Genomic DNA, 26,825 nt, shown 5'->3' with positions numbered 1-26,825 from the left:
ACCTGCCTTCTCACTGGGCCTTATTCTTGGCCCTCACCACCATCCCTATGGTACATCAGCATGGCCTAATGGAAAGGGCATGGGTAGCTGGGAGTTGGTGGATTTAATAATAATAATAATAATAATAATATTGGCATTTGTTAAGTGCTTACTATGTGCAGAGCACTGTTCTAAGCGCTGATTTGAATTTCCATCCTGGCTTTGCCACTTGCTTGCTGTGTGCCTTTTTTTTTTAATGGTATTTCTTAAGCACATACTGTATGTGCCAGGCACTGTGCCAGTCCCACATGGGGCACACAGTTTTAATCCACATTCTACAGATGAGGTCACAGAGACACAGAGAAGCAAACAGTGGTATTTATTGAGTGCTTATTATGGGCAGAGAACTGTACTAAGCTCTTGGAAGAGTACAGTACAACAGAATTAGCAGACACATGCCCTGCCCGTAATGAATTTACAGTCTAGACAAGTTAAGTGACTTGCCCGTGGTCACACAGACCAGGTGGCAGAGCTAGGATTAGAAACCAGGTGCTCTGACTCCTAGGCCTGTGCTGTTTCCACTAGGTCATGCTGCTTATCTTATAAGACCTTGGGCAAGTCATGACTTTTCTGTGCCTTGGCGTCCTCATCTGTAAAATGGGGATTAAATACCTGTTCTCCCCACTTGTTCCCGCCCCTCTCTCCCCCCAGCCTCAGTCTGTGAACCCCATAGTGGACAGGGACTGTGTTTGACCAGATTACCTTGTATCTTCCCCAAGGCTTAATACAGTGCTTGGCTTATAATGAGTGTTTAGCAAATACCACATCCTTCCCATTATTTAGGTCTTTCTGAGGTAACATCTGCTGCAGGAGGCCTTCCCTAATGAATTGCTTATCTCCCAACTTGCCCATCAGCACTTTGTGTACTCAAAACCCTGGGAGCAGTTTTGTACGAATCTTTGTGTGCTATTACTTGCTCCAATCTATAATTCACATGTGTTGTCTGTCTCCCCCACAAGATTGTAAGATCTCTGAGGGCAGGGATCATGTCTCCCAATCTCCCAATTCCATCCTCTCTCAAGTGCTTAATGCAGTGCTCTGCGGATCGTAGTCGCTCGGTAAATTCCGTAGATCGATGGATACACATGGCTGTGAGATTACCTGTCGGGACGGAAGGTGAACCGTGGTTTTTAAAGCTGGTGTGGTGAAGCTACTGGGGAGGAGTGTATAGTCCTGCTAGAATGACAAGTGGTTAAAGGTAACCCAATTTTTACTCATTGAACTCGAGCTGTAAAATCTGCAAAGTACCAAAGTATCATTGCTTTTTTGTTTTCAGCCCATCGGGACTATAAGCCCTGCCCTTTTCTTGACAAAAAAAAACAAATATCAGTTCTCTCTAATGCAGAAAATCCCACCCAAAGTAGTTCACTTGTAACTGAATGTATCTTCTAAAGACCAATTTTTAAAACCAGAAGAAAACCTAGGCTCTTTGTTGAGGGAGAAACAAGGGACAGTAGTTCACCCTACTTGTTCAAGTGAGCACAGGTTGGAGGGTGCTCTCCTGAAAAATCCACTGACTTGAATCCCGTTCATCCACTTGTCGACTTGACCACTGTGAGGTCTAGTGTCCCCTGGGGCCCCCTGGACTTGGTTAGGGAGCCAGCTTGGGCTCGGGGCCTTCTGCAGGAAGTGGCCAGAACCCAGGCCATCTGCAGCCTCTGAAGGTCTGTTAGTCCTGATTTCCCCACACTCCCCACTGGGAGGGGTCCCAGAACGGACCTATCAGCCACTCTAGGGGTGGCGGGGCGCTTCCAGGGCAGGACAGGGCTTGCTCAAGTCTGCTGCTGCTGATAGCAGGTTTCACAGAGCGGTTCCCTGGCTCTTTCGGCAGGAGTGGTCTCACTCAGAGCCCAAGGGCTTTCCTGCACTGGACTGGACCCATCAGCAGTTGCTCAGCGATGTTTTGTCCAGAACAATTGGGCCTCAGACCCAGAGGCATTTTCGGGTCTATGAAGCAAACATCTGACCCCCCCCCCCCCCCCCCCCCCACCGCTCAGGCCTTGGGACCCCTTCGAGTGGATGTGGATCTGCCGGGGACCCCAAGCCGGCTGATCCCCACCCAAGTGGCTAAAGCAGACCTGGACCTTACCTGGGCCTCCTCTACACTGTAAGCTTGTTGTGGGCAAGGCATGTATCTACCAACTCTGTTATACTGGACCTTCCCAAGTACTTAGTGCAGTGCTTTGCACACAGTAAGTGCAAATCCTGTCGGTCCCACCTTCACAACATCACTAAAATCCGCTCTTTTCTCTCCATCCAAACTGCTACCATGTTAATGCAGTCACTCATCCTATCCCTCCTGGTTTACTGCATCAGCCTCTTTGCTGATCTCCCAATCTCCTGTCACTCCCCACTCCAGTCCATACTTCACTCTGCTGCCCAGATCATTTTTCTACAAAAACATTCAGGATATGTCACCCCTCTCCTCAAAAATCTCCAGTGGTTGCCCATCCACCTCCATATCAGACAGAAACTCCTCACCATTGGCTTTAAAGTGCTCCATCAACTTGCCCCCTCCTACCTCACCTCGCATCTTTCCCTCTACAACCCAGCCCGCATCATCATCATCATCATCATCAATCGTATTTATTGAGCGCTTACTTTGTGCAGAGCCCTGTACTAAGCGCTTGGGAAGTACAAATTGGCAACATATAGAGACAGTCCCTACCCAACATTGGGCTCACAGTCTAAAAGGGGGAGACAGAGAACAAAACCAAACGTACTAACAAAATAAAATAAATAGAATAGATATGTACAAGTAAAATAAATAAATAGAGTAATAAATATGTACAAACATATATGCAGGTGCTGTGGGGAAGGGAAGGAGGTAAGATGGGGGGATGGAGAGGGGGACGAGGGGGAGACGAAGGAAAGGGCTCAGTCTGGGAAGGCCTCCTGGAGAAGGTGAGGCCTCAAATCAGTCTTTGAGAAGGAATCAGTGGGATTCCTTCGCTGTCCGTATATGGAAAAAGAGGGGGAAGGCTTAATAGCCAAAATGAGGTTTCAAGTCCACCTCCCCCTCCCCGGCCCTCCAAACCAGATAAAATCCCAAACCCTATAAAATACTATAGATCGAGAGGCAGTGGGGCACAGTGGAAAGAGCACGAGCCTGGGAATCAGAGCACCTGGGTTCTACTCTAGGCTCCACCAGTTTTCTGCTGTGACACCTTGAGCAAATCACAACTTCTCAGTTTCCTCAAAACCATAACAATAATGACAACAAAGGACCCAAAGTTTGTCTCAGAAAACAGCGTGCCCGCACACTTCGCTCCTTTAGTGCTAACCTTCTCAGTGTGCCACCACCTTCCCCTGTCTCACCTCTGACCCCTAGCCCATGTCCTGCCACTGGCCTGGAATGCCCTCCCTCCTCAAATCCGACAGAGAGTTACTCTCCCCCCCACCCCCTTCAAAGCCTTATTGAGGGCACACCTCCAAGAGGCCTTCCCAGACTAAGCCCCTCCTTTTCTTATCTCCCACTTCCTTCTGCGTTGTCAAGTCTTGCTCCTTTTGCTCCCCCCCCGCACTCCCCCACCAGCCCCACAGCACTTATGTAATAATAATGATAATAATAACAATAATAATGACAGTATTTGTTAAGCGTTTACTATGTGCCAAACACTGTTCTAAGCGCTGGCGTAGATACAAGGTTATCAGGTTGTCTCATGGGGCTCACAATCAGTCCCCGTTTTACAGATGAGGTAACTGAGGCACAGAGAAGTTAAGTGACTTGCCCAAAGTCACACAGCTGATATGTGGTAGAGCCGGGATTTGAACCCATGAGCTCTGACTCCCGAGCCTGGGCTCTTTCCACTAAGTCACGCTACTTCTCACATATGTACATATGATCTTATGTACATATCCAGCTCTAGATCAGTGCTTGGCATATAATAAGCGCTTAACAAATTCCATTATTATTATTGTATCCATAATTTTTTTTATTAATACTGATGTCTGTTTTTCCCCACTAGACTATTCTCCCCTTCAAAGCCCTACTGAAGGCTCACCTTCTCCAAGAGGTCTTCCCAGATTAAGCCCCCTTTTCTTCAGCTCCCCCTCCCTTCCCTTCCATTCCCTTTGCTCTTCCCCTCCCGCCCCACAGTGCTTATGTATATATGTATACATAATTCTGTTCATATTGATGCCTGTTCACTTGTTTTGCTGTCTGTCTCCCCCCGCCGCCCCCGCCAGACTGGGCATGGATTGTCTGTCTAGAGAAGCAGCGTGGCTCAGTGGAAAGAGCCAGGGCTTGGGAGTCAGAGGTCATGGGTTCTAATTCCAGCTCCTCCACTTGTCAGCTGTGTGACTTTGGGCAAGTCATTTCACTTCTCTGTGCCTCAGTTACCTCATCTGTAAAATGGGGATGAAGACTGTGAGCCCCACGTGAGACAACCTTGTACCCCCCAGCGCTTAGAACAGTGCTTTGCCAATAGTAAATGCTTAACAAATGCCATCATCATTATTATTAATATTTATTGCTATATTGTAGTTTCATTCATTTATTCATTGTTGTATTTATTGAGCATTTACTGTGTGCAGAGCACTGTACTAAGCGCTTGGGAAGTACAAGTCGGCAACATATAGAGACGGTCCCTACCCAACAGCGGGCTCACAGTCTAGAAGGGGGAGACAGACAACAAAACAGAACATATTAACAAAATAAAATAGAATAAATATGTACAAATAAAATAAATAAATAAATAGAGTAATAAATACATACAAACATATATACATATATACAGGTGCTGTGGAGAGGGGAAGGAGGTAAGGCGGGGGGATGGGGAGGGGGAGAGGACAAAGGGGGCTCAGTCTGGGAAGGCCTCCTGGAGGAGGTGAGCTCTCAGTAGGGCTTTGACGGGAGAAAGAGAGCTAGCTTGGCGGATGTGCGGAGGGCAGGCATTCCAGGCCAGGGGGATGACGTGGGCCGGGGGTCGATAGCGGGACAGGTGAGAATGAGGCACAGTGAGGAGATTAGCGGCAGAGGAGCGGAGGGTGCGGGCTGGGCTGTAGAAGGAGAGAAGGGAGGTGAGGTAGGAGGGGGCTAGGTGATGGAGAGCCTTGAAGCCCAGGGTTAGGAGTTTTTTGCCTGATGAGTAGGTTGATTGGTAGCCACTGGAAATTTTTGAGGAGGGGAGTAACATGCCCAGAGCGTTTCTGCACAAAGACGATCCGGGCAGCGGCTTGAAGTATGGATTGAAGTGGGGCGAGACACGAGGATGGGAGATCGGAGAGGAGGCTGATGCAGTAATCCAGTCAGGACAGGATGAGCGATTGAACGAGCAGGGTAGTGGTTTGGATGGAGAGGAAAGGGCGGATCTTGACGATGCTGCGGAGGTGAGACCGGCAGGTTTTGGTTACGGATTGGATGTGAGAGGTGAATGAGAGAGTGGAGTCAAGGATGACACCAAGGTTGCGGGCTTGTGAGACGGGAAGGATGGAACTGCCGTCAACAGTGATGGAAAAGTCAGGGAGAGGGCAGGGTTTGGTAGGGAATATAAGGAGGTCAGTCTTGGACATGGGGAGACATCCAGATGGAGATGTCCTGAAGGCAGGAGGAGATGCGAGCCTGGAGGGAGGGAGAGAGAGCAGGGGCAAAGATGTAGATTTGGGTGTCATCAGCATAGAGATGATAGTTGAAACCGTGGGAGCGAATGAGTTCGCCAAGGGAGTGAGTGTAGATAGAGAACAGAAGGGGATTAAGAACTGACCCTTGAGGAACCCCTACAGTAAGGGGATGGGAGGGGGAGGGGGAGCCCGCAAAAGAGACTGAGAATGAATGGCCAGAGAGATAAGAGGAGAACCAGGAGAGGGCAGAGTCTGTGAAGCCAAGGTTGGATACCGTGTTGAGGAGAAGGGGGTGGTCCACAGTGTCGAAGGCAGCTGAGAGGTCGAGGAGGATTAGGATAGAGTATGAGCCATTGGATTTGGCAAGCAGGAGGTCATTGGTGACCTTTGAGAGGGCAGTTTCCGTGGAATGTAGGGGACGGAAGCCAGATTGGAGGGGGTCGAGGAGAGAGTTGGCGTTGAGGAATTCGAGGCAGGCAGCGCGTGTAGACGACTCGTTCAAGGAGTTTGGACAGGAATGGTAGGAGGGAGATAGGGCGATAACTAGAAGGTGAGGTGGGGTCAAGAGAGGGGTTTTTTTAGTATGAGAGAGACGTGGGCATGTTTGAAGGCAGAGGGGAAGGAACCAGTGGAGAGTGAGCAGTTGAAGATGGATGGAGGGGAGAAGGGACGGAGCAAGAGATTTCATAAGGACTTAGTACAGTGCTTTGCACCCATTAAGCACTCAGTAAATATGATTGAATGAATGAATGGACTGTAAGCTTGATGTGGGCAGGAATTGACTCTTCTTGTATCATACTTGACCAAGTGCATAGTACAGTTCTCTGCACACAGTAAGCCCTCAATACAACTGAATGAATCAATCAATAAATAAATACCAGTGATTGATTGTTTGGGCAGGAGGGAGTTGTATACTGCCGGTAGCCCTTGGCTTGCTGTTTGTTCATGCCCAAGGGGGAAGAGCAGCATCTGACCTCCAGGCATTTCAATGCAAAGAAAAAACAAAATTCCCAATACAAAGTAAAGGTGAATTGGGGTGTTTTACAGCCTCTCTGATTTGGATGGAAATTGTGTAAATCAGCAGCTTGTTCCCATTGCAGCAGTGCTGATGAGGTCAGCAGGCATGTTTCTCTGATATTAAAACAGGATTTTTTTTTGAAGCTTGCCCAATCAGTGCCCTGATCTTGACTGCAGGAGCAATAGGACAGACTTAAAAAAAAATTCAGACTAAGTTAGGATCTGAGTTTGAGCAACGTAGAAATAGAGAAGGTGGATGGATCCCTGTACAGCGTCACTGTGGTCTAGCGAAGAGTCGTTCTTGAGTTTGATGGCAAGACTGTGTCCTTGTGTGATGTCACTGTTAAGAGGGGAAAAGGGCTGGCGGTCCAACAGCCTGAGTTGTATTTGTGGTAGTGGTGAGGGTTTTCCCTGAACCATTCGTAGTCTCTCCCTGCACTCCTTGTGGCCAGCAGCACTCATAGGCAGGGTCAGGGGAATGTCTTCCTCTTTTTGGTGGAAGTCTGAAGAAAAGTACAAAACCAGAAGTAAACAAGAGCAGCAACCAAAAAAGGATTCAGTGGTCTCCCGCATGACTAGTGGAGGCAGTGCACGGAGACTGGGTCAGCTCGGAGAGGACAGCGGCACCAGACTTCTTCCCCTGGGCAGATCGGGAGTCCCGGCAGCTTTCCCACGGCCAAACCATTAACTGTCACCGCCCTGATGAGAGGAATGATCTCCCCCGAAAATCAATCAACCAATGGTATTTATTGAGCACTTACTGGGTGCAGAGCACTATACGGAGCACTTGGGAGAGTACAGTACAAGAGAGTTGGTAGACATGTGCCCTCCCCACAAGGAGCATACCGTCTAGAGGGAAAATGTCCAACTAGAGCCCATCTCTGGGAGCCGTGCCACATCAGGCAGCCTGCTGGGGGGTGCTGGGAGAGCCACTCCACCCCCGGCCAGTCTGTGGGCTACAAATGACATCGAACTTTCTGGGCGATGGTCCCTCTTCATCAGATAGCAAGGAAGTGACCCGTGGAGATGGTGAGGGAGCAGGGTGGAGAAAGGCGAGAGCCATACTGTGCAGAACCAGCCAGGATGTCAGGACTGGGGCACCCCAACTCCCCGGAAGCCCCCCTGCCAGGATCGGGCCAGTGGGAGACACATATGAGGAAGGAGAAGTAGCTCAGCCCATTGGTTGCCCTAAGGTTTCCTGGATTTGGTTTGAGCGCTGTTGTTGAATGAGGCTCACGTTCAGTCAGGAGGGGTTTGGAAACTCAGTTGCCAGCTGGAGGCAGTAAAAGAATGGGAAAGTCACAGCAACAACTGGAAGGCCTGGGACAGAAGAACCACTAATATTACTAATCATATGGCAGTTAGGTTTCCATAATCTCAGTCCTATCTTTTTAAAGAGTTCAACTGCACATTTTTGTATCTGCTTTACTTAGCTAAAATCATACTGAGGGAGTAGTTCCCTTAAAAATCCCTTGTAAAATGGGACAGGGTCTTTGTGTGTGTATAATAATGACAATAATAATCGAGGTGTTTAAATGCTTACTGTGTGCCAGGCATTGTTCTAAGCACTGGAGTGGCTACAAGCAAATTGGGTTGAACAGAATTGACCCTCATGGGGCTCACAGTTTCAATCCCCATTTTACCGATGAGGTATCTGAGGCACAGAGAAGTGAAGTGACTTGCCCAACGCCACATAGCAGACAGGTGGCAGAGCCGGGATTAGAACCCTTGATCTTCTGATTCCCAGGCTTGGGCTCGATTCATTCATTCATTCAATCGTATTTATTGAGCGCTTACTGTGTGCAGAGCACTGTACTAAGCGTTTGGGAAGTACAAGTCAGCAACATACAGAGACGGTCCCTACCCAACAACGGGCTCACAGTCTAGAAGGGGGAGACAGACAACAAAACAAAAATGTAGACAGGTGTCAAAATCGTCAGAACAAATAGAATTAAAGCTATATGCACATCATTAACAAGCTGAATCCACTACGCCATGCTGCTTCACCTGTGTATGTGTGTACTGTACCTGCATTAAGATCCAATAACACTAACTCAAAAGTGCTAAAAGTGTTAAAGATTGCTGTATTCTGAAATTTGTTTTAGATCCATGATAAATGTGTCACTTCATAAGAAAGCCAAGTGATGTCTGAAAGGTCATCTAAAATCCAAATTTTGGTGCATTTTATTAGTATGTGACTTTTACTTTTTTTTGCTATTATAGACTGCTTCACATTTAATTAAAATCACAGCAATGCAATGGACATTATACTAAGTGTTGTACAGATGTTACCCTGATTTATAATAATAATAAAAATAATTGTGGTATTAAGCCCGTACTATGTGTCAGGCACAGTTCTAAGCACTGGAGTAGATAGAAATTAATTCGATCAGTCCCAATCCCTGTCCCACAGGGGGTTCACGATCTAAGTAGGAGGGATAACAGGAACTGAATCCACATTTTACAGATGAGGAAATTGAGGCCCAGTAAACTGACTTTCTCAACATCACCCAGCAGTCAAGTGGCAAAGCTGGGATTAGAACCCATGTCCTCTGACCTCTGGGCCCATACTCTTTCCACTAGGCCTCACTGCTTCTTATAATTATGATATTTAATTGCTTAGTTTAATGCTGTGCACCCAGCTGCTCCATAAACAGTACTTCTACTGTTTCTCCAACTCTGTTGTGTTGCACTCTCCCAAGTGCTTTGAACAGTACTCTGCAAACATTAAACACTCAATAAATACCATGGATTGATTGTTTGATGCTCAGTTCCACCAGATTCAGAACTGCATTTCCTTGCATTTAGATGGATGGAGAAGAAAGCTAGTTTCATTATTACTTTTAGAACTCTGCTTAACTAAAGTCTGACCTTCTGCCCAAAATATATATTTTAGGTTTTTAAGTGGGAAACAGCGTGGCCTCATGGCAAAGAGCCTGGGCTTATGAACCAGAGGATCTGGGTTCTAAATATGGCCCTACCACTTGTCTGCTGTGTGACCTTGGGCAAATAACTTCTCCGTGACTCAGTTACCACTTTTGTAAAATGGGAATTAAAGCCTCCTATCTCTTCCTTGGACTGTGAGCCCCATGTGGGACAGAGACTCTGTGCAACCTGGTGATCTTATGTATCTACCCTTTTAGACTGTGAGCCCACTATTGGGTAGGGACTGTCTCTATATGTTGCCAACTTGTACTTCCCAAGCACTTAGTACAGTGCTGTGCACACAGTAAGCGCTCAATAAATACGATTAATTGATTGATCTACCCCAGCTCTTAATAAGGTGCCTGGCACATAGTAAGCGCTTAACAAATGCCATTAAAAAAAAAAAGTTTAATGCACTAAGCTGATCATCTTCTAGTATGGCCTGGGGCCTAAATTAACCAGGTGAGATAACCGAAGGCTCTCCTTGTCCCTCTCCGCCCCACCTATTATCTCTTGAGTTGGATTAATCATGGAGGAAATAAATATTAGCAAGAACAGGAAAGGACAGTCTGAAATCTAACCATAATACAATTTAGACTTGAAAGTTCACTGAGCATTAACCATTGGTAGACGATTGGAGGCAGGTTAGGTTGGTGTCCACTTCAATCAATCAAACAGTGTGTGCAGAGCACTGTACCGAGCGCTTGGGAGAGTCCATTATGATAGAGTCAGTAGACATGTTCCCTGCCCAGAAGGAGCTGACAGGCTAGAGCTTTACTCCGGTCTGTCCTGACAGAACTCGTGTTTCTCTGCTCATGTGGCAGACAGTGCAGCAGGCCATCCTGCTGACGCCCACCTTGGCAGAACGTGGCACAGACGGATGGACGGATGGTGTTGGGAGAGGTGGTTGGATGCCCACTTGATGCGGGGTTCTGCAAGACTGGAGCCCTGGTGTTCCACGAGAACTGAGTGTGGGTGACCTCGAAGGGAAATCTTTGTCAACACCATCACCCCAGGTCCGCTCTGTCACCATGTAAAAGGGGACAAGGCTGCACATCCTATTTCCTCTTCCCTCCTCCCGGAAGTTAATTTTATTGCCTGTCTCCACCTCTTGTTTGTCGACTCTTTAAGGGCAGGGGTCACGTGTACTGACTCCAAGGTACCCTCCCAAGTGCTTAGTACAGCGTTCTGCACATAGTAGACATACCGACACATTCAAATACCAGAGGAAGGTGGTCTAGGAAGGACAGACTGGGAGAGGACACGGAATCCAGAGCAAGTAGTCCGAGGAGAGTTTTGCCCAGGGGAGTTAAAGGGTTAGAGTGATGGGTAAGGGGTTATTGAAGTTCCAGAATAGCATTCTGGTTGGGAAGAAGGAAAGTGTCACAGAGCAGATTGTGTCCCAAGACCTTACCAAGGTGAAGTGCAGAGAAATTTGGAGAGTAATTGACCTCAAACCAGGTCAGTATTCGCCAAAGAACACGTGTTAATCCCGGGGAATTTAAACACCCCTACAACTCATTGACTCTGAGGGATTGGTCAATCGGTCAGTGGCAGTGAGGCCGAGATTTGACCGTCATTAATCAGCTGACTGGACCCAGAGGTGCTCGGGTTGGTTTTTTGTGGCTTCATGATTTGGGAGGACTCTAGAAAAACAATCATCCAACGAGTGACTGGCCAGGATCAAGAACTTCATTTTTAAGAAGATGTGGCGATGATTGAGGGGACTCAAAAAAGAGCAGCAAAAATGATTAGGGGATAGAGAAATAGATTTGTGATGGGAAGATCTAAGGATCGATTGTTGGTTTGAATTGGGGAAGAAAAGGAGAAGCCTGGATTAGATTGGATATTGGAAAAAAGACCCATCCTACAAATTTGGGCGAGGACTCCTTTAGCTCAAGCCTCCCGGGATGTGAAATGCTGTTGTAAAGAAGAGGCTGACCATGGTAAATGTGTTTGTTTCAGCGAAAGAGGTTATTTGGACCCAAGGAAGACTTTGGTGAACATTAGACTGAACTCCTTGTCTTCCCTCCCAAACCCTGCCCTCTCCCTGACTTTCCCATCTCTGTTGACGGCACTACCATCCTTCCCGTCTCACAAGCCCGCAACCTTGGTGTCATCCTCGACTCCGCTCTCTCATTCACCCCTCACATCCAAGCCGTCACCAAAACTTGCTGGTCTCAGCTCCGCAACATTGCCAAGATCCGCCCTTTCGTCTCCATCCAAACCGCTACTCTGCTCGTTCAAGCTCTCATCCTATCCCGTCTGGACTACTGCATCAGCCTTCCCTCTGATTTCCCATCCTCATGTCTCTCCCCACTTCAGTCCATACTTCATGCTGCTGCCTGGATTGTCTTTGTCCAGAAACGCTCTGGGCATGTTATGCCCCTCCTCAAAAATCTCCAGTGGCTACCAATCAATCTGCGCATCAAGCAGAAACTCCTCACCCTGGGCTTCAACGCTGTCCATCACCTCGCCCCCTCCTACCTCACCTCCCTTCTCTCCTTCTACAGCCCAGCCCGCACCCTCCGCTCCTCTGCCGCTAATCTCCTCACCGTGCCTCATTCTTGCCTGTCCCGCCATCGACTCCCGGCCCACGTCATCCCCCTGGCCTGGAATGCCCTCCCTCTACCCATCCGCCAAGCTAGCTCTCTTCCTCCCTTCAAGGCCCTACTGAGAGCTCACCTCCTCCAGGAGGCCTTCCCAGACTGAGCCCCCTCCGTCCTCTCCCCCTTGTCCCCGTCTCCATCCCCCGTCTTACCTCCTTCCCTTCCTCACAGCACCTGTATATACGTATATATGTTTGTACATATTTATTACTCTATTTATTTATTTATTTATTTATTTTACTTGTACATATCTGTTCTATTGATTTTATTTTGTTAATATGTTTGGTTTTGTTCTCTGTCTCCCCCTTCTAGACTGTGAGCCCACTGTTGGGTAGGGACTGTCTCTATATATTGCCAACGTGTACTTCCCAAGTGCTTAGTACAGTGCTCTGCACACAGTAAGCGCTCAATAAATACGATTGATTGATTAGGGTGATTAACTAATGTGCTACTGGAGCAGGTCCCTTTAAAAAAAGGATCAGGTGAACACCGGCCATGGTGGATGCTTTGAGCATATTCTCCTGCCTGGAAGCAGGAGGCTGGACCAAAATGAGCCCTTGAGATCCTCCCCGGCTCCATCTCATGATGGGACCTGAATTTGAAGTACAGTAGCTATTACCCTGAGGCTTTGAAAAGAACTGATAAATGAGCAGGACATTATCCTTTTGCCAAGTGCTAAAATCTCTTTCTCTCTCTCTTTCCCTCTCTCTCTCTCTCTCTCTCTCTCTTTCTCTCTCCCCCCTCCCTCCCACAGGCTGCTATATGGCAAGCTCTAAACCACTATGCTTATCGGGATGCGGTTTTCCTCGCAGAGAGACTGTATGCAGAAGGTATGTGCTCCATTGATTCGAATGCAATCAACGTACCCCATTTTGTCATTTTATTTGAGGGGTGATGAAAAGTATCCCAAGCTGCAGTGTGACATGGAACCAGGACATTTCTGCTTTGAGGACCGAGACGCCCCAACCAGCCCTCCTGACTGTAGAATTGGCACACTCAGCAAAGCTCCTGTCCCTAGCTCTGGCTGAGCCCCCTCCAGAGATACCGTCATCTTCTGCTCGAGGTCCCCGTTGGCTGCTCCCCACCCCCAACCACCGCCGACACTGTGCCCCTGTTTTTCCTTCTGTGCCACCGCTGTGCTCCCTGGGGGCGGGACCCGGGCTATAATACTGAGCGAATGAGCTGGCTAAGAACCACTGGCTCAAAGCAAAGAGGGCCGAGAGAAGAGCATTCTATCCCTATCCATATGCAAAAGCTATATAGATTTAGCAGGGCTTTTGTAGAAGTCTGACGGATGGCTTCCATCTGGGTCCTGAAGGAACCAGGTTTCTTTCTGCTGGTTATCACTATGAAGAAGGAATGGTTGGTGATCTCGTGGGGCCCTTAAAGATAATGTTTTGGGATTCTACTGCTACCCTGTTTGAATGGTCTTCTAGAGAACAGGTAGAAGCTAGTTTTGGGAATGAGTAATAGAGTAAAATCTTGGGGTGGTTTTTTTTTTGTTTTCTGTTCTTGAGCACTGTTGGGTGGGGTTAGGGCTTTGTGATTCATTCATTCATTCAATCTTATTTATTGAGTGCTTACTGTGTGCAGAGCACTGTCCTAAGCGCTTGGGAAGTACAAGTCGGCAATATATAGAGATGGTCCCTACCCAACAACGGGCTCACAGTCTAGAAGGGGGAGACAGACAGCAAAGCAAAATATGTACATATTTATTACTCTATTTATTTATTTATTTATTTATTTTACTTGTACATTTCTATCCTATTTATTTTATTTTGTTGGTATGTTTGGTTCTGTTCTCTGTCTCCCCCTTTTAGACTGTGAGCCCACTGTTGGGTAGGGACTGTCTCTATGTGTTGCCAATTTGTACTTCCCAAGCGCTTAGTACAGTGCTCTGCACATAGTAAGCGCTCAATAAATACGAATGATGTAGACAGGTGTCAAAATCGTCAGAACAAATAGAATTATAGCTGTATGCACATTATTAACAAAATAAATAGAATAGTAAATATGTGAAAGTAAAATAAATAGAGTAATAAATCCGTACCAGTGCTGTGAGGAGGGGAAGGAGGTAGGGTGGGAGGGATGGGGAGGAGGAGAGGAAAAAGGGGGCTCAGTCTGGGAAGGCCTCCTGGAGAGGTGAACTCTCAGTAGGGCTTTGAAAGGAGGAAGAGAGCTGGCTTGGAGGTTGTGTGGAGGGAGGGCATTCCAGGCCAGGGGAAGGACGTGGGCCGGGGATCGACGGCAGGACAGGCGAGAATGAGGCACAGTGAGGAGGTTAGCGGCAGAGGAGTGGAGGGTGCAGGCTGGGCTGTAGAAGGAGAGAAGGAAGGTGAGGTAGGAGTGGGCGAGGTGATGGAGGGCCTTGAAGCCAGGAGTGAGGAGTTTTTGCTTGATTCGTAGGTTGACAGGCAGCCACTGGAGATTTTTGAGGAGGGGAGTAACATGCCCAGAGCGTTTCTGTACAGAGATAATCCGGGCAGCAGCATGAAGTATGGATTGAAGTGGGGAGAGACACGAGGATGGGAGATCAGAGAGAAGGCTGATGCAGTAGTCCAGATGGGATAGGATGAGTGCTTGAACCAGCAAGGTAGCAGTTCGGATGGAGAGGAAAGGGTGGATCTTGGTGATGTTGTGGAGGTGAGACCGTCAGGTTTTGGTGACGGATTGGATGTGAGGGTTGAGCGAGAGAGCGGAGTCGAGGACGATACCAAGGTTGTGGGCTTGTGAGACGGGAAGGATGGTAGTGCCATCTTCAGTGACGGGAAAGTCAGGGAGAGGGCAGGGTTTGGGAGGGAAGGGAAGGAGTTCAGTCTTGGACATACTGAGTTTTAGATGGCGGGCAGACATCCAGATGGAGATGTCCTGAAGGGAGGAGGAGATACGAGCCTGGAGGGAGGAAGAGAGAGCAGGGGCAGAGATGTAGATTTGGGTATCATCAGCATAGAAATGATAGTTGAAGCAGTGGGAACGAATGAGTTCACCAAGGGAGTGAGTGTAGGAAGAGAAGGGGGCCAAGAACTGACCCTTGAGGAGCCCCTACAGTAAGGGGATGGGAGGGGGAGGAGGAGCCCGCAAAGGAGACTGAGAATGAACAGCCAGAGAGATGAAGAGAACCAGGAGAGGAAGGAGTCTGTGAAGCCAGGGTTGGATAGCATGTTGAGGAGAAGTTGGTGATGCTTGTATCCAGGCATTTTCGAAAACATATAAAGCAGCAGTGGGCAGGCTTCCCTGTTAATAGAAGTTGTATACCACACTTCACGTGGGTTTTGGCTGAGAGTTAAGAGTGGAGGAAATAGATGAAACAGAGTCAGGACACAGGGTCTTATTTTCTCCCTATTCTCTCCTCCCTCCTCCTCCTCCTCTCGTCTTCACACAGTAAGTGCTCAGTAATTACAACAGACTGCCTGGCTGACTGACTGACTGACTCCCTCGCCCCTCCGTAGAGTCCAGAAGTACAGTAGTAATGCTTCACTGAAACCGAGGCAAGGCCAGACCTGGGTCATTCATTCATTCATTCATTCAGTCGTATTTATTGAGCGCTTACAGTGTGCAGAGCACTGTACTAAGCACTTGGGAAGTACAATTCAGCAACAAATGCCCACATGAAGAGAAACAGGGGGAGAGCAGGAGGCAGCTGGGAGGAAGAGGGGGATGAGCTTGGGTGAGTGGATGAGGGCAGGCAGGGGGTCAGATGGGGGGATGAGGGAGGGAGGCAGGCAGTGGCGGGGCCCCAGCAGACCCCAGAAAGGAGCAGGATTCTAATCCAGACCCACCTGGCCTCGCCTCGTTCTGGGCCACCGGATAGAATGTGTACCCCAGGTGTTCATATAGAAACCTTGCCAGCTCCCTCTCAGAGTAAGAGAAGCTGTCAGGAAAGAATGCATCCTTGAGTAGGTGGTACGCTTGGCTGAATGAATGAGAAGTAAAGGCTAGTGAGGAGTGACAGGTCTGGGGCAAACAGGAATTGAGAGAGCCTAAGAGGGGTTGGAGCAGTGCCCTGCCAAAGGCACTAAAGCTGAGTGCACCAAAAGGAGGAAGTGGGCTAGCGAGGTCACAACTGTGCTGTCTAAAGGATGATTGGAGAGGAAAAGGAGCGAGCTGTGAGGTTCCCTTCACTTCTGACTCTGTCTTTAGTGGCTCGGAAGGTTTCTGGTTTTTGTGATGGGCTGGGGGCCTGGGGTTGCTGCTTTACATGGAGGTTACCCCATGAGGTGCTATAGGCTTGATTGGTAAACCAGATACACAGAGGGCTCCGGACCTGGGGACTGTGGAACCTGTTGTCAAAATCAATCAATCAGACATTTACTGAGCATTCACTGTGTGTGGAGCACTGTGCTAAGTTCTTGGGAGAGTACCATACAGTGTACTTGGTAGCACGATCCCTGCCCACTAGGAGCTTACAGACTAGAGAAGGGGACAGACATTAAAATATAGAAGGATATGTACATAAGTGCCGTGGGCCGGGGGTGAATACCGAAGTGCTTAAGGGTTATAGATCTAAATGCTTAGGCGATGCAGAAGGGAGGGCTGAGAGAGGAAGTGAGGTATTCAGAAGGTAGAACCAAGAGGATTTGGCGACAGACTAAATGTGAAGTAGTGCATCGAATGGGGAGAGGAGAAATCCAAATTAGAATGCCACGATGATGGATTCAGAGCTGTCAATCACGTGAGGTACCCGACCTTGTAATCGTCGTCGATGGTTCCTTTAGATCCTTGGCTCGGTGTTCAGCTCCAACGGAGCAGGGCTGCGGAAGTGGCAGGCCTCAACAGGGACCCTGCCAGTGCTCACCCCCATGCCCGCCCTGCCCTTTCCCGGGTGGCTCCAGGAGGCATCGAGCTTGGACTTTTCTGAGCTGAAATTGCAACAGAAGGGACAGTGGGGCAGCAGCGAGGATCAGAGGATTCGTTGAAAGGGTTCTGACTCTGATCTGTCCCCGAAAAGGGGACACGACTGAAGTTTCCCACATCGGGCAGGGTCTGGACAGGCCGAATGTGGAATCGGGAGTTTGCCATGTCTCCCCATAGGAGTGAGCGGCATCCGTTGGTGTGGGAAGCTGGTGGTTCTCAAGCAGATATTAGGGAAAAATGTCTTCAAACAATGGGTGATGAGCAAGTCAGGAAGTGGTAGGGACAGAATTCACAGACCTTGTGACCTTGGAGGGCCAACCAGTCAAGGGAAAATGTGGAGAGTTAGGATGTCCCTCCCTAACCATGAGGGTGGCTGTAAAAAGGGCAGCCATCGCACAATTACTCCAAGCATCCTTTTGTTGCCTTTTGGAACTGGGATTCTGGGCCAGGTAGGCTACCAGCCTGTCTGGAGTGTGGGATTTCTTGCATTCTTGTATAGGTTCCGTCCCTCTGGGCAGCAAATCCTTCTCAGTTTAGGCAGTGGATCCCTCACTCGCCTAGACCTTCTGGGCCCCAGGTAGCTTTCGTGGCGGACTAGTCTGGTTTCTAGACCTTGGGAGGGGATGCCCCCTCGATTGGCCCCCCGGGGAGAAGAGCCCCAAGTTCTAAGGTTGTGGCCTGAGCCACAGCCTTTGTGGTTTCCTCCACTCTGTTCCAGCAACAGCAGGTCAGGGGAAGAAAGAGTGCGGGCCTTGGGAGTCAAAGAACCTGGGCTCTCATCTCAGTTCTGCCACTCTTCTGTTGTGCAACCTTGGGCAAGTCACTTCATTTCTCTGTTCTTCAGTTGCCCACCTGTGAAATGGGGATAGAATTGTGGTTTTACCACATTTGATATTTGCTCCACCTCCAAGCGCACAACATTATGTACATATCTTCATATGTTATAAATTACTTATATTGATATCTGACTCCCCTTCCATAGTGTAAGGTCGTAGACAGGAATCATGCTTGCTACTTCTGTTGCATTATCCGTTCCCAAGTGCTTAGTACAGTGCTCTGCACATAGTGTTCAATAAGTACCATTGATTGATTGATTCTCACTCCATTTTAGACTGTGAACTCCACTTGGGACAGGAACGGTTCCATTCTGCTTATTATCAATCCTAGTGCTTGGTACATAGCACTGTTGCTATTACTATTATTATTTAAGGTCAGTCAGGAAGGTCCCTGAAGGGACAGGAGGGAGGCTAGTGAAGGGAATATGAGTTCAGGAGAAGTGGGGAAAGGGGCTGGAGGAGATTTTAAGGCAGTCCCCCCTCCCTTGGTCTGCACCCATATTCCGTAGCATCTCTGAAATCTTGCAGCTATGTAGAACCATTTTTATTAGACATCTTTGCTAAGAAGTCCTTTTCACCTGCCTCTGTTGTGCTCTCCCAAGCACTCAGTAATGATGATTATGATGATAATAATAATGGTGTTATTTAAGCACTTCTTCATTCAGTTGTATTTATCGAGTACTTACTGTGTGCAAAGTACTGTACTAAACGCTTACTATGTGGAAAAACATTTCTAAGCATCGTGGAAGGTAATGCTCCTGTGAGATACAAGATGAGTCAAGGAAGGTACAAGATTAATCAGGTCAGTTACAGTGTCTGTCCCACAGTCTAACTAAGAGGGAGAACAGGTATTGAATCCCAATTTAACAGAAGAGGTACCTGAGGCCCAGAGAAGTGAAGTGACTTACCCGAAGTTACACAGCGGGCATGTGGCGGGGCCGGGATTAAAACTCAAGTCCTCAGATTCCCAGGCCCATGCTCTTCCCATTACTTCAGTGCTGTGCACTGTAGGCACTTGGGAACTGCTATTGATTGATTCACGAATCTTGCAGCAGTCTGTCTGGGAGACTGCCAGTGAAACTGGGTACTTTTTGCAGAAGGAAATTCTGCTGGGGCAGAGATCTCCTGGGACTTGGGCCAGGAACTTTGTTGAGATGAAAGGAAATGGGAAGGTTGAAGAAGAGGAGGAGGAGGACAGGTCTTCTGTGAAAAAGGCTAAAATGGGCTGGCCCAGGCTTGGACCCTTCTATGGGCAACTCTGTCCCCACCCTTCACTCTCTCTCTGCCTTCAGGGTTTTCCTCCCTCTCCTCTCTGTTCCTCGCCGTTTCCCAAAGCTCCTGGCTTCTCATGCCACCTCCTAGAGCTCTTCTGGGGAGTTGGGGGTGAACAGACTTGTAGCAAATGTGATTCCTCCCTTCTTCCCCACCTCTCTTCCCCTCTGCTTCACCCCGTATGTCTACCTCCCAGAGACATGTCTACCGGTCGACTCTGGGCAGGAACCGCTTGAAGCCAAAGTCTCCCAGAAGGAGTGGGAGCATGAAAGAGGTGCAGACTCCCTCAGAAGGAGGAGTGCACCACAAATTTCAGGCTAAATAAGGAATGATCTTGGATCTTGGGATGGTCTGGTGAATCAATCAGTTTTTGAGACTCTGATTCAAGTTCTTTAGTTAAAGTATCAGCTGACTCAAGCCCCTTTCAAGAGAGCCTTATGCTTCTGAGATGTTAGATTGCACATGTCAGGAACTAGGTTTTATTGGTAATGCTTATTGGAATTTCCATTGCCCAGGTAGTAGCAGCATGACTCAAGCACTTGGTACAGTGCTCTGCACACAGTTATCGCTCCATAACTCCATAAGCAGTGTGGCTCGGTGGAAAGAGCATGGGCTTTGGAGTCAAAGGTCATGGGTTCAAATCCCGGCTCCACCACTTGTCAGCTGTGTGACTTTGGGCAAGTCACTTCACTTCTCTGGGCCTCAGTTACCTCATCTGTAAAATGGGGATTAAGACTGTGAGACCCCCGTGGGACAACTTGATCACCTTGTAACCTCCCTAGAGCTTAGAGCAGTAGTTTGCACATAGTAAGCGCTTAATAAATGCCATCATTATTATGATTATTACCATCGATTGATTGACTCATTTCATTTGTAGCATGGGAGGTGGAAAAAAAAATTCCTCAGTCATCTGATCCGTTCCTCTAGGGAATGTTTTACTTGGGGAACGTCTGCTTTTTCAGTCCTTTTCTTTCCAGAATGATTGCTACAAGACTTCTTATTTCTTTGGGAGAGTTTTCAGATTTGAGGTTAACATGCATCCAAAGAACAAACTTAGCTATGAGAGACTGTCCTCCATTCCACTTGTATAACTTAGTGGCAGTTCACAGTTTAACAGCTGGTCCTACGAAATGGCACCATTCCCATCTGCAGTGATGCATTTTGCGACAGATGTCCCCACCCCCTGCCCTCTAACACATCCGTATGTCTTAGGTCCTCGAAAAACCTCTGGACCTCCTGCCCCCTCCAGCTGTTATCCCATTCCTCTGCTCCCCATCCTACCCAGACTCCTCGAATGGATCGTCTACACCCACTGCCTCCACTCTCTTCCTTGACCATCTTCACTCCACTGAAGCCACTCCCTCTGAGGTTGCCACTGGCCTCCTCCCTTGCCCTAGCCAATGGGCTCTACTGCATCACACTCTTCCCTTGGTATTTTTGACCACTCTCTTCTCCTGGGACCCTGTTTTGACTTGTCCCAGAGGTCCCTGATCCTTCTACTTGTCGAGTCCCTCCTCACTCTCTTTCTTCTTCCTCTGATAGTCCCTGAGTGTGGGCATCCCATAAGACTCAGTTATGGGCCTTCTTCTCATCTTGCTTTGCCTTTCCCCACTTGACAGTTTGTCGGCTTCTGCTCCCCCTCCAAGTGGATGACTCCCAAATCTACGTCATTCCCTCTTATTAAGTAAGCTCTCAATAAATACGATTGAATGAGCGATTGAATATTTTCTCTTGCCTCCGGAATATCTCCACATGGCTGTCCTGCTGGCATCTCAGGCTTCGTGGGTCAAAAGCTGAGCAGCTTTTCCATCTTTCCTCTTCCCCCTACCTTCCCCATCACAGATGACACCACCACCATCCCTTCTTGCCCCAGAAATTTGCAACTCTGATCTCCAACTTGACTCTTCTTTTATTCAAGAAAAGGCTTAGCCATTTTTCCAGGAAGGGGGGCTCTTGGTGTCAGGGTTCCCCTGCTCCAGGCTTTCTGGCTGATGTGCTGCAGCATGTGAATTTCACCTTTCTTCACCCAGCTCCTTCACCGCCTCCAAGAATCACTTCCTTATTGCCTAACAAGGAGAATCCATCTCCCAGAAAGTCCAGCACCCCTTGTGCCTGTGGCTTGACCGGGTGTGGAGTTGCCGTCCCAGCAGTGGGGTGGGCAGAAGGAGACCGGGCCACCTGACACAGCGGGGCTCCTGGACCAGGGATCTAGCTGGCCATTTTCCTGACACGTCTTTCCTCACTGGGGTGTTGGTAGCTGATGATGGAGAGTGGGAAGGGAAGAAGGTTTGTTCATGGGACAGTTGCCGGGATTCCCATTCTGCCTGGAGGGAGAAGTCCCAGGGTGTGTTGCCCTGACCTGATCCAGCCATCCTTGCTTGTGAATTCTCTGCCCTGCTATGCCTGCTGGTTTTGGCTCCAGTCTATGTCGTGTGAATGTCAGCTGGGTATTTTGGTTGCTGCTTCTGTTCTTTGTTTCATTCCTCCTTTTCTGATTTTTTGCTCTTCTCAGCACTACTGCAGAAACAACTCAGAGGCTTGTCCTGTTGCTGGCGGAAGGCTACTTTGCCACCCTGGTGTCTGAGCAGTGCTCCCCCAAATGGCCAGGAGCCAGGGAAGTTGCTTGGCCCTATGTTCGGGAGGGAATGTGTCTGTTTATTGTTGTACTCTCCCAAACATTTAGTACAGTGCTGAGCACACAGTAAGTGCTCAGTAAATACAATTGAATGAATGAATGAACAGACTGAATAGAAGTACGGGAGATTCTCAGATTCCCACCCAAGGATGCAGTTTGACCCTTGGCAGTGTCTTTTTTGAATCAGTCATTAGTATTTACTGGGCACTTACCTTAGGCAGAACACCTAACGAAACAGGAGAGGACAAGAGAATTAGTGGAAATGATCTCTGCCCTCAAGGATCTTAACCATCTAGTGGGGGAGGCAGACACTAAAACAAACTGCAGGTGAGAGGAAGTGATAGAGTACTGTAAATATGTACAATAAACACAAGTGCTGTGGGGCAGGGAAGGGGGTAGAGCAGAGGGAGGGAGTAGGGGTGATGGGGAGGGGAGGAAGAGCAGAGGAAAAGGGGGACTCAGTCTGGGAAGGCCACCTGGAGGAGGTGAGCTCTCAGTAGGGCTTTGAAGGGGGGAAGAGAGCTAGTTTGGTGGATGTGAGGAGAGAGGGCATTCCAGGCCAGAGATAGGATGTGGGCCAGGGGTCGACGGTGGGATAGTCGAGAACAAGACTGAGACTGAGCCCCAACTGAGCCCCCTCCTTCCTCTCCCCTCCTCCCCCTCTCCATCCCCCCACCTTATCTCCTTCTCTTCCCCACAGCACCTGTATATATGTATATATGTTTGTACGTATTTATTACTCTATTTATATATTTTACTTGTACATATTTATTCTATTTATTTTATTTTGTTAATATGTTTTGTTTTGTTCTCTGTCTCCCCCTTCTAGACTGTGAGCCCACTGTTGGGTAGGGACCGTCTCTATATGTTGCCAACTTGTACTTCCCAAGCGCTTAGTACAGTGCTCTGCACACAGTAAGCGCTCAATAAATACGATTGAATGAATGAATTAACGAGGCCCAGTGAGGTGGTTAGCAGCAGTGGAGCGTAGTGTTCAGGCTGGGCTGGAGAAGGAGAGAAGGGAGATGAGGTAGGAGCGGGCAAGGTGATGGAGAGCTTTGAAGCCAATAGTGAGGAGTTTTTGCTTCATGCAAAGGTTGATATGCAACCACTGGAGTTTTTTGAGGAGGGGAATGACATGCCCAGAGCATTTGAAGGTATGTAGTTATGTACTTTGGGCAAGTGTGAGTACCCAAGTGACAGTTAGTGGGGTTGAAGGGGTATAGAGTAAGGAGATGAGGGATTAATCCGGGAAAGCCTCCTGGAGGAGATGTGATTTCAGAAGGGCTTTGCAGATGGGGAGAGCGGTGGCCTGTCAGCGGTGAAGGGGAAGCGAGTTCCAGGCAGAAGGAAGGGCATGGGCAAGAGGTTGGTAATAGGAGAGATGAGGATGAGGCTCAGTCAGAAGAGTCAGTGGCAAGTCCCTTTAGGGCAGAGACCATGTCTTTTACTTATGTGATGCTCTCCCAAGAGCTTAGTGCCGTGCTCTGCATGTCATGGACACTCAATAAATATGATTTATGAATTGTATTTCGCTTTGAAATTAGGTGGTGCTTTTTTTTAAAAGCCAGCCACACGTCAAGCAAACTATTTAGGCCAGATTTAGTATGCTTGTGACATCTGTTCAGGAGTTACCGTGTGCCGTGTACTGGGGAACATGCAAAATAATGAAGAAGACCAGGTCTTACCACCGATACTCTGTTTGGCATCTTGTTTAATGCAGTTTGCCAACTTTCTAACCTTTATCCCGAGCCAAATCTGAGCTCAGGAGAAAGATTCCAAAGTTGGCTCTCGCTTGTCCTGCTCTGTAAATGCCACTGGGCCCAAACCTGCTTGAAAAAGATCTCTAAGCTGTGATTGCCTGTTAGCATGGTGAAAAACCGTCAAGGAATCTGCTCGTGTCCCTGCAGCACTAGCATTTTCTGGCCGGGGAGCTACTCATCAGTGGGTGGGTGATGGTGGTGGGTGGGGCGGGGGGAGGGATGAGATTGAATTCCAGTGCATTGCCATGAGTCCGTGCAGGATTTCATTGAAAAGTGCTAGATTGAGGACATGCAGGCAGGGCATTTTTGTTCCTGTGAGGTCGCATCTTCACCTGGAACTCTTTATCAGCCTGGGAAGCAGGCTGCTCAGCGAGCCAGTGACCCTCTGCGGTCTCCATCCCTTCCCCCGCCCCCACCCCTCAAGGTTGTGCTCAGACCACCCGAGGAGGCCTGGTGGGAGGGTGGCAGGCCTGCTCTTGTAGCGTGTGGGCACTGGACATCGGGGCTGAGTGTCAGGGATCCTGGGCCCGACTTAGGCATTGAGACGAAGCTTTCTGGGCTTGGATCTTTGATTTCCTCTGCACAGCCTTAGCCTCCCTGTTGTTCGCATGGAATTTAACATTCATGGGCCCGGTGTAGATAAGAGTCAAAAATGGATTTTGTGACAAAACCACTCACTTTGAAAAGTAGAACTGGCTTCTACGGATCCCTTTGCTAAAGGCTCCCTGCGAGGGCTGGGGGTGCAAGAGAAAGGAGACTGTTTCCTTTTCCTTCCTTTTCAATGTGCCCTTGACAACTGGGCTCCCATCTCAAACCTGCTCCCTCCTTGGGTTTGGGGGTTAGGGAACTGAGTGTCTCTGCAAGCGACTACATAAAATGCATTTTTTTTTCTCCCCTAAAATGCACATATGATGATGATGATATCCACACTGTGCTCTGGGAACCATTTTTTGGACCCGGAAGCGGTTTGACTCATCCAGACCACGGAGGTGTGGAGCCAGACCGGGGGGATGCTGTCAAAGCAGCAGCCACCGTGAGGCACTGGGAGGGTGGCAGATGAGCTTCAGGAGTCTGTGCTTGGTGGTGTACTCTGAGCCCAGTGGGACTTGCAGGCCACAAATTGGGGCCTGAGGCCGTGCCGTAGTAAGGAGGCTTTCCCCTGCCTCTCCAGCATTCCATTCCCATCAGACAGTGGAAAACCAGCAAGCCCCTTCCCGGATTGCAGTATCAAGTAACATTTGGGTGGGTGTTGCTCGCTGTCATCAGATGAGAAGCAGTGTGGCTCAGTGGAAAGAGCACAGGCTTTGGAGTCAGAGGTCATGGGTTCAAATCCTGGCTCCACCAACTGTCAGCTGTGTGACTTTGGGCAGGTCACTTAACTTCTCTGTGCCTCAGTTACCTCATCTGTAAAATGGGGATTAAAACTGTGAGCTCCCCGTGGGACAACCTGATCACCTTGTAACCTCCACAGCGCTTAGAACAGTTGTGAACTTGTACTTCCCAAGCGCTTAGTACAGTGCTCTGCACACAGTAGGCACTCAATAAATACGATTGAATGAATGAACAAATTGCATTATTATTATTATTATTATTATTATTGTTATTATTATTATTATTATCATCAGATGGCCCTCTTACCTTTCCAAAAGAGTTTCCTCTGAAATCGCCGCTCAGAAGTCCTTTATTCTGAAGGATTGATTTGAAGGCAGATTAGAGTGTCTGCGGCCCAGCTGATTTTCGTGAGTGGGTTGTTAATCGGGGAAGGGTGTCTGATAGATGAGCAGTTCATGTTCTGGCCTCAGGGTCACAAACCTCTGACTTGACCAGACGTACAGCCTCCTGTAATTTAGAGTGCTGGCTTCTTTTTGGGTGGGTTGTTTTTTTTTTTTTTTAAAGAACTAAAATTGCCCGAAGACCTTTGTGGTGGTGGTGGTGACGGCAGCCTGAGGCATTAGCTGCTGCATTCCTTCTCAAGCAGAGGTGATTCAGAGTGGGTAAGGGCTGGCGATTTCTTCCCCCTGAGAAGCTTAAGCCTTTTCCAGTGGTCTCTTGAGAGTCTCTTTCATTGTGGTGACACTAGAGTCCTGAAGAACTGCCGCTGCTGCTTCCATTTGGAGGGTGGAAACTGGCTTGCAGAAGTCCAGGTATTTATTCCCTGGGAGAAAAATCATTTCTTGATTCAAATTTGTCAGCTCTTGAACGATTCTATTTTGACTGTGGTAAATTATTTGCTTGCTTTCGGTTTTCTTTCTGAAACTAGGAGTGCCTGCCTGCCAGATGGAGTCCTGCTTCCTACAATCCGAGGAAATTAAAGGATAATCAGTTTTTCTGTGTTGGCTTTTTTTTTCCTAGTACACTCAGAAGAAGCATTGTTTTTACTGGCAACGTGTTATTACCGCTCAGGAAAGGCATATAAGGCATATAGACTCTTAAAAGGACACAGTTGTACCACCCCACAGTGCAAATACCTGCTCGCAAAATGTTGTGTCGACCTCAGCAAGTAAGTCACGCGATTCGCCTACTGTCTTCTTCCTCCTACTTCTGAAACCTACGGGGCCAAATTCATTCTCACCATCGAAGCTTAGCAGAGCAGGTTCCCCTCGGCTCTCGAGATGGTCACTGGTGGCCATCCTATTATCTTGGATCTGGACCTGGGAAACTACAGAGAGTTCTTCAGTGACGTGGTGGTTAGGTTCCGGCAGGATTTCACGTGGCGGGAAATCCTGTGCTAGAAGCCGTGGAACCAATGGAAATTTCAGGGGCGGCTAGTGGCGAGGGCCGGGGGGGTTAATGGTTCCCAGATCCCACCGTGATTGATGTGTTTCGGTACAGATTCCTGGAGCACGGTGCCCCTGCCATGCGTTGTCATTTTGTTTCTCACACGGTAAAGTTCAGAAACACAAAGTCCCACCCAGGTCAGGAAGGCCAAGGCCACTGAGGGTCAAGGTGGCCTCTGCCCAGGATGGGGCCCACCCACTTCTTTCTGCACCAGAGTGGGTTGGGCTGTTCCTGGGACAGATAGGGGTGGTAGGGAGACAGTCCCCTCCTTTATCAGTAGGGTTGTGTTCCAATGGTGCCGTGAAAAGACACCTTCCAGCAGAATCGGCTGTAAGAACAAGGAATGGCCAGTGCCTCTGAGGGGCATCAATTTGGGTCTGGTGGCTCCCCACCCCCTACTGGCACCCCCTTTCTGCTCTCCTTGGCCCTCCCTGGCTCTGGGGATTGGTGGAAGAACCTTAGGGCAGTTTCCTGAGAACTCTTCCACTCTAAGCTCTGCCTCCTCTCCCCTTCCCCACCCACCCACTCCCCATCT

At 48.6% G+C, this 26,825-nt stretch overlaps 1 protein-coding gene across 8 annotated transcripts in view; it reads left to right on the top strand.

Annotated features, from left to right (window-relative positions):
- The window catches only part of CDC27 (cell division cycle 27), a 74,405-nt gene that overhangs the window by 4,651 nt on the left and 42,929 nt on the right, over window positions 1–26,825 (top strand). For all 8 annotated transcript variants that reach the window (XM_038753521.1, XM_038753517.1, XM_038753520.1 and 5 more), the window contains exons 2-3: window positions 12,907–12,982; window positions 25,865–26,012. In XM_038753521.1, the coding sequence (XP_038609449.1) occupies window positions 12,907–12,982; window positions 25,865–26,012 (224 nt within the window). The remainder of the gene's footprint in view (window positions 1–12,906; window positions 12,983–25,864; window positions 26,013–26,825) is intronic.

This window comes from Tachyglossus aculeatus, chromosome 11 (genome assembly GCF_015852505.1).
Source record: "Tachyglossus aculeatus isolate mTacAcu1 chromosome 11, mTacAcu1.pri, whole genome shotgun sequence".
NCBI classification, from domain to species: Eukaryota; Metazoa; Chordata; class Mammalia; order Monotremata; family Tachyglossidae; genus Tachyglossus; species Tachyglossus aculeatus.
This window is presented reverse-complemented; position numbering and strand designations above follow the sequence as displayed.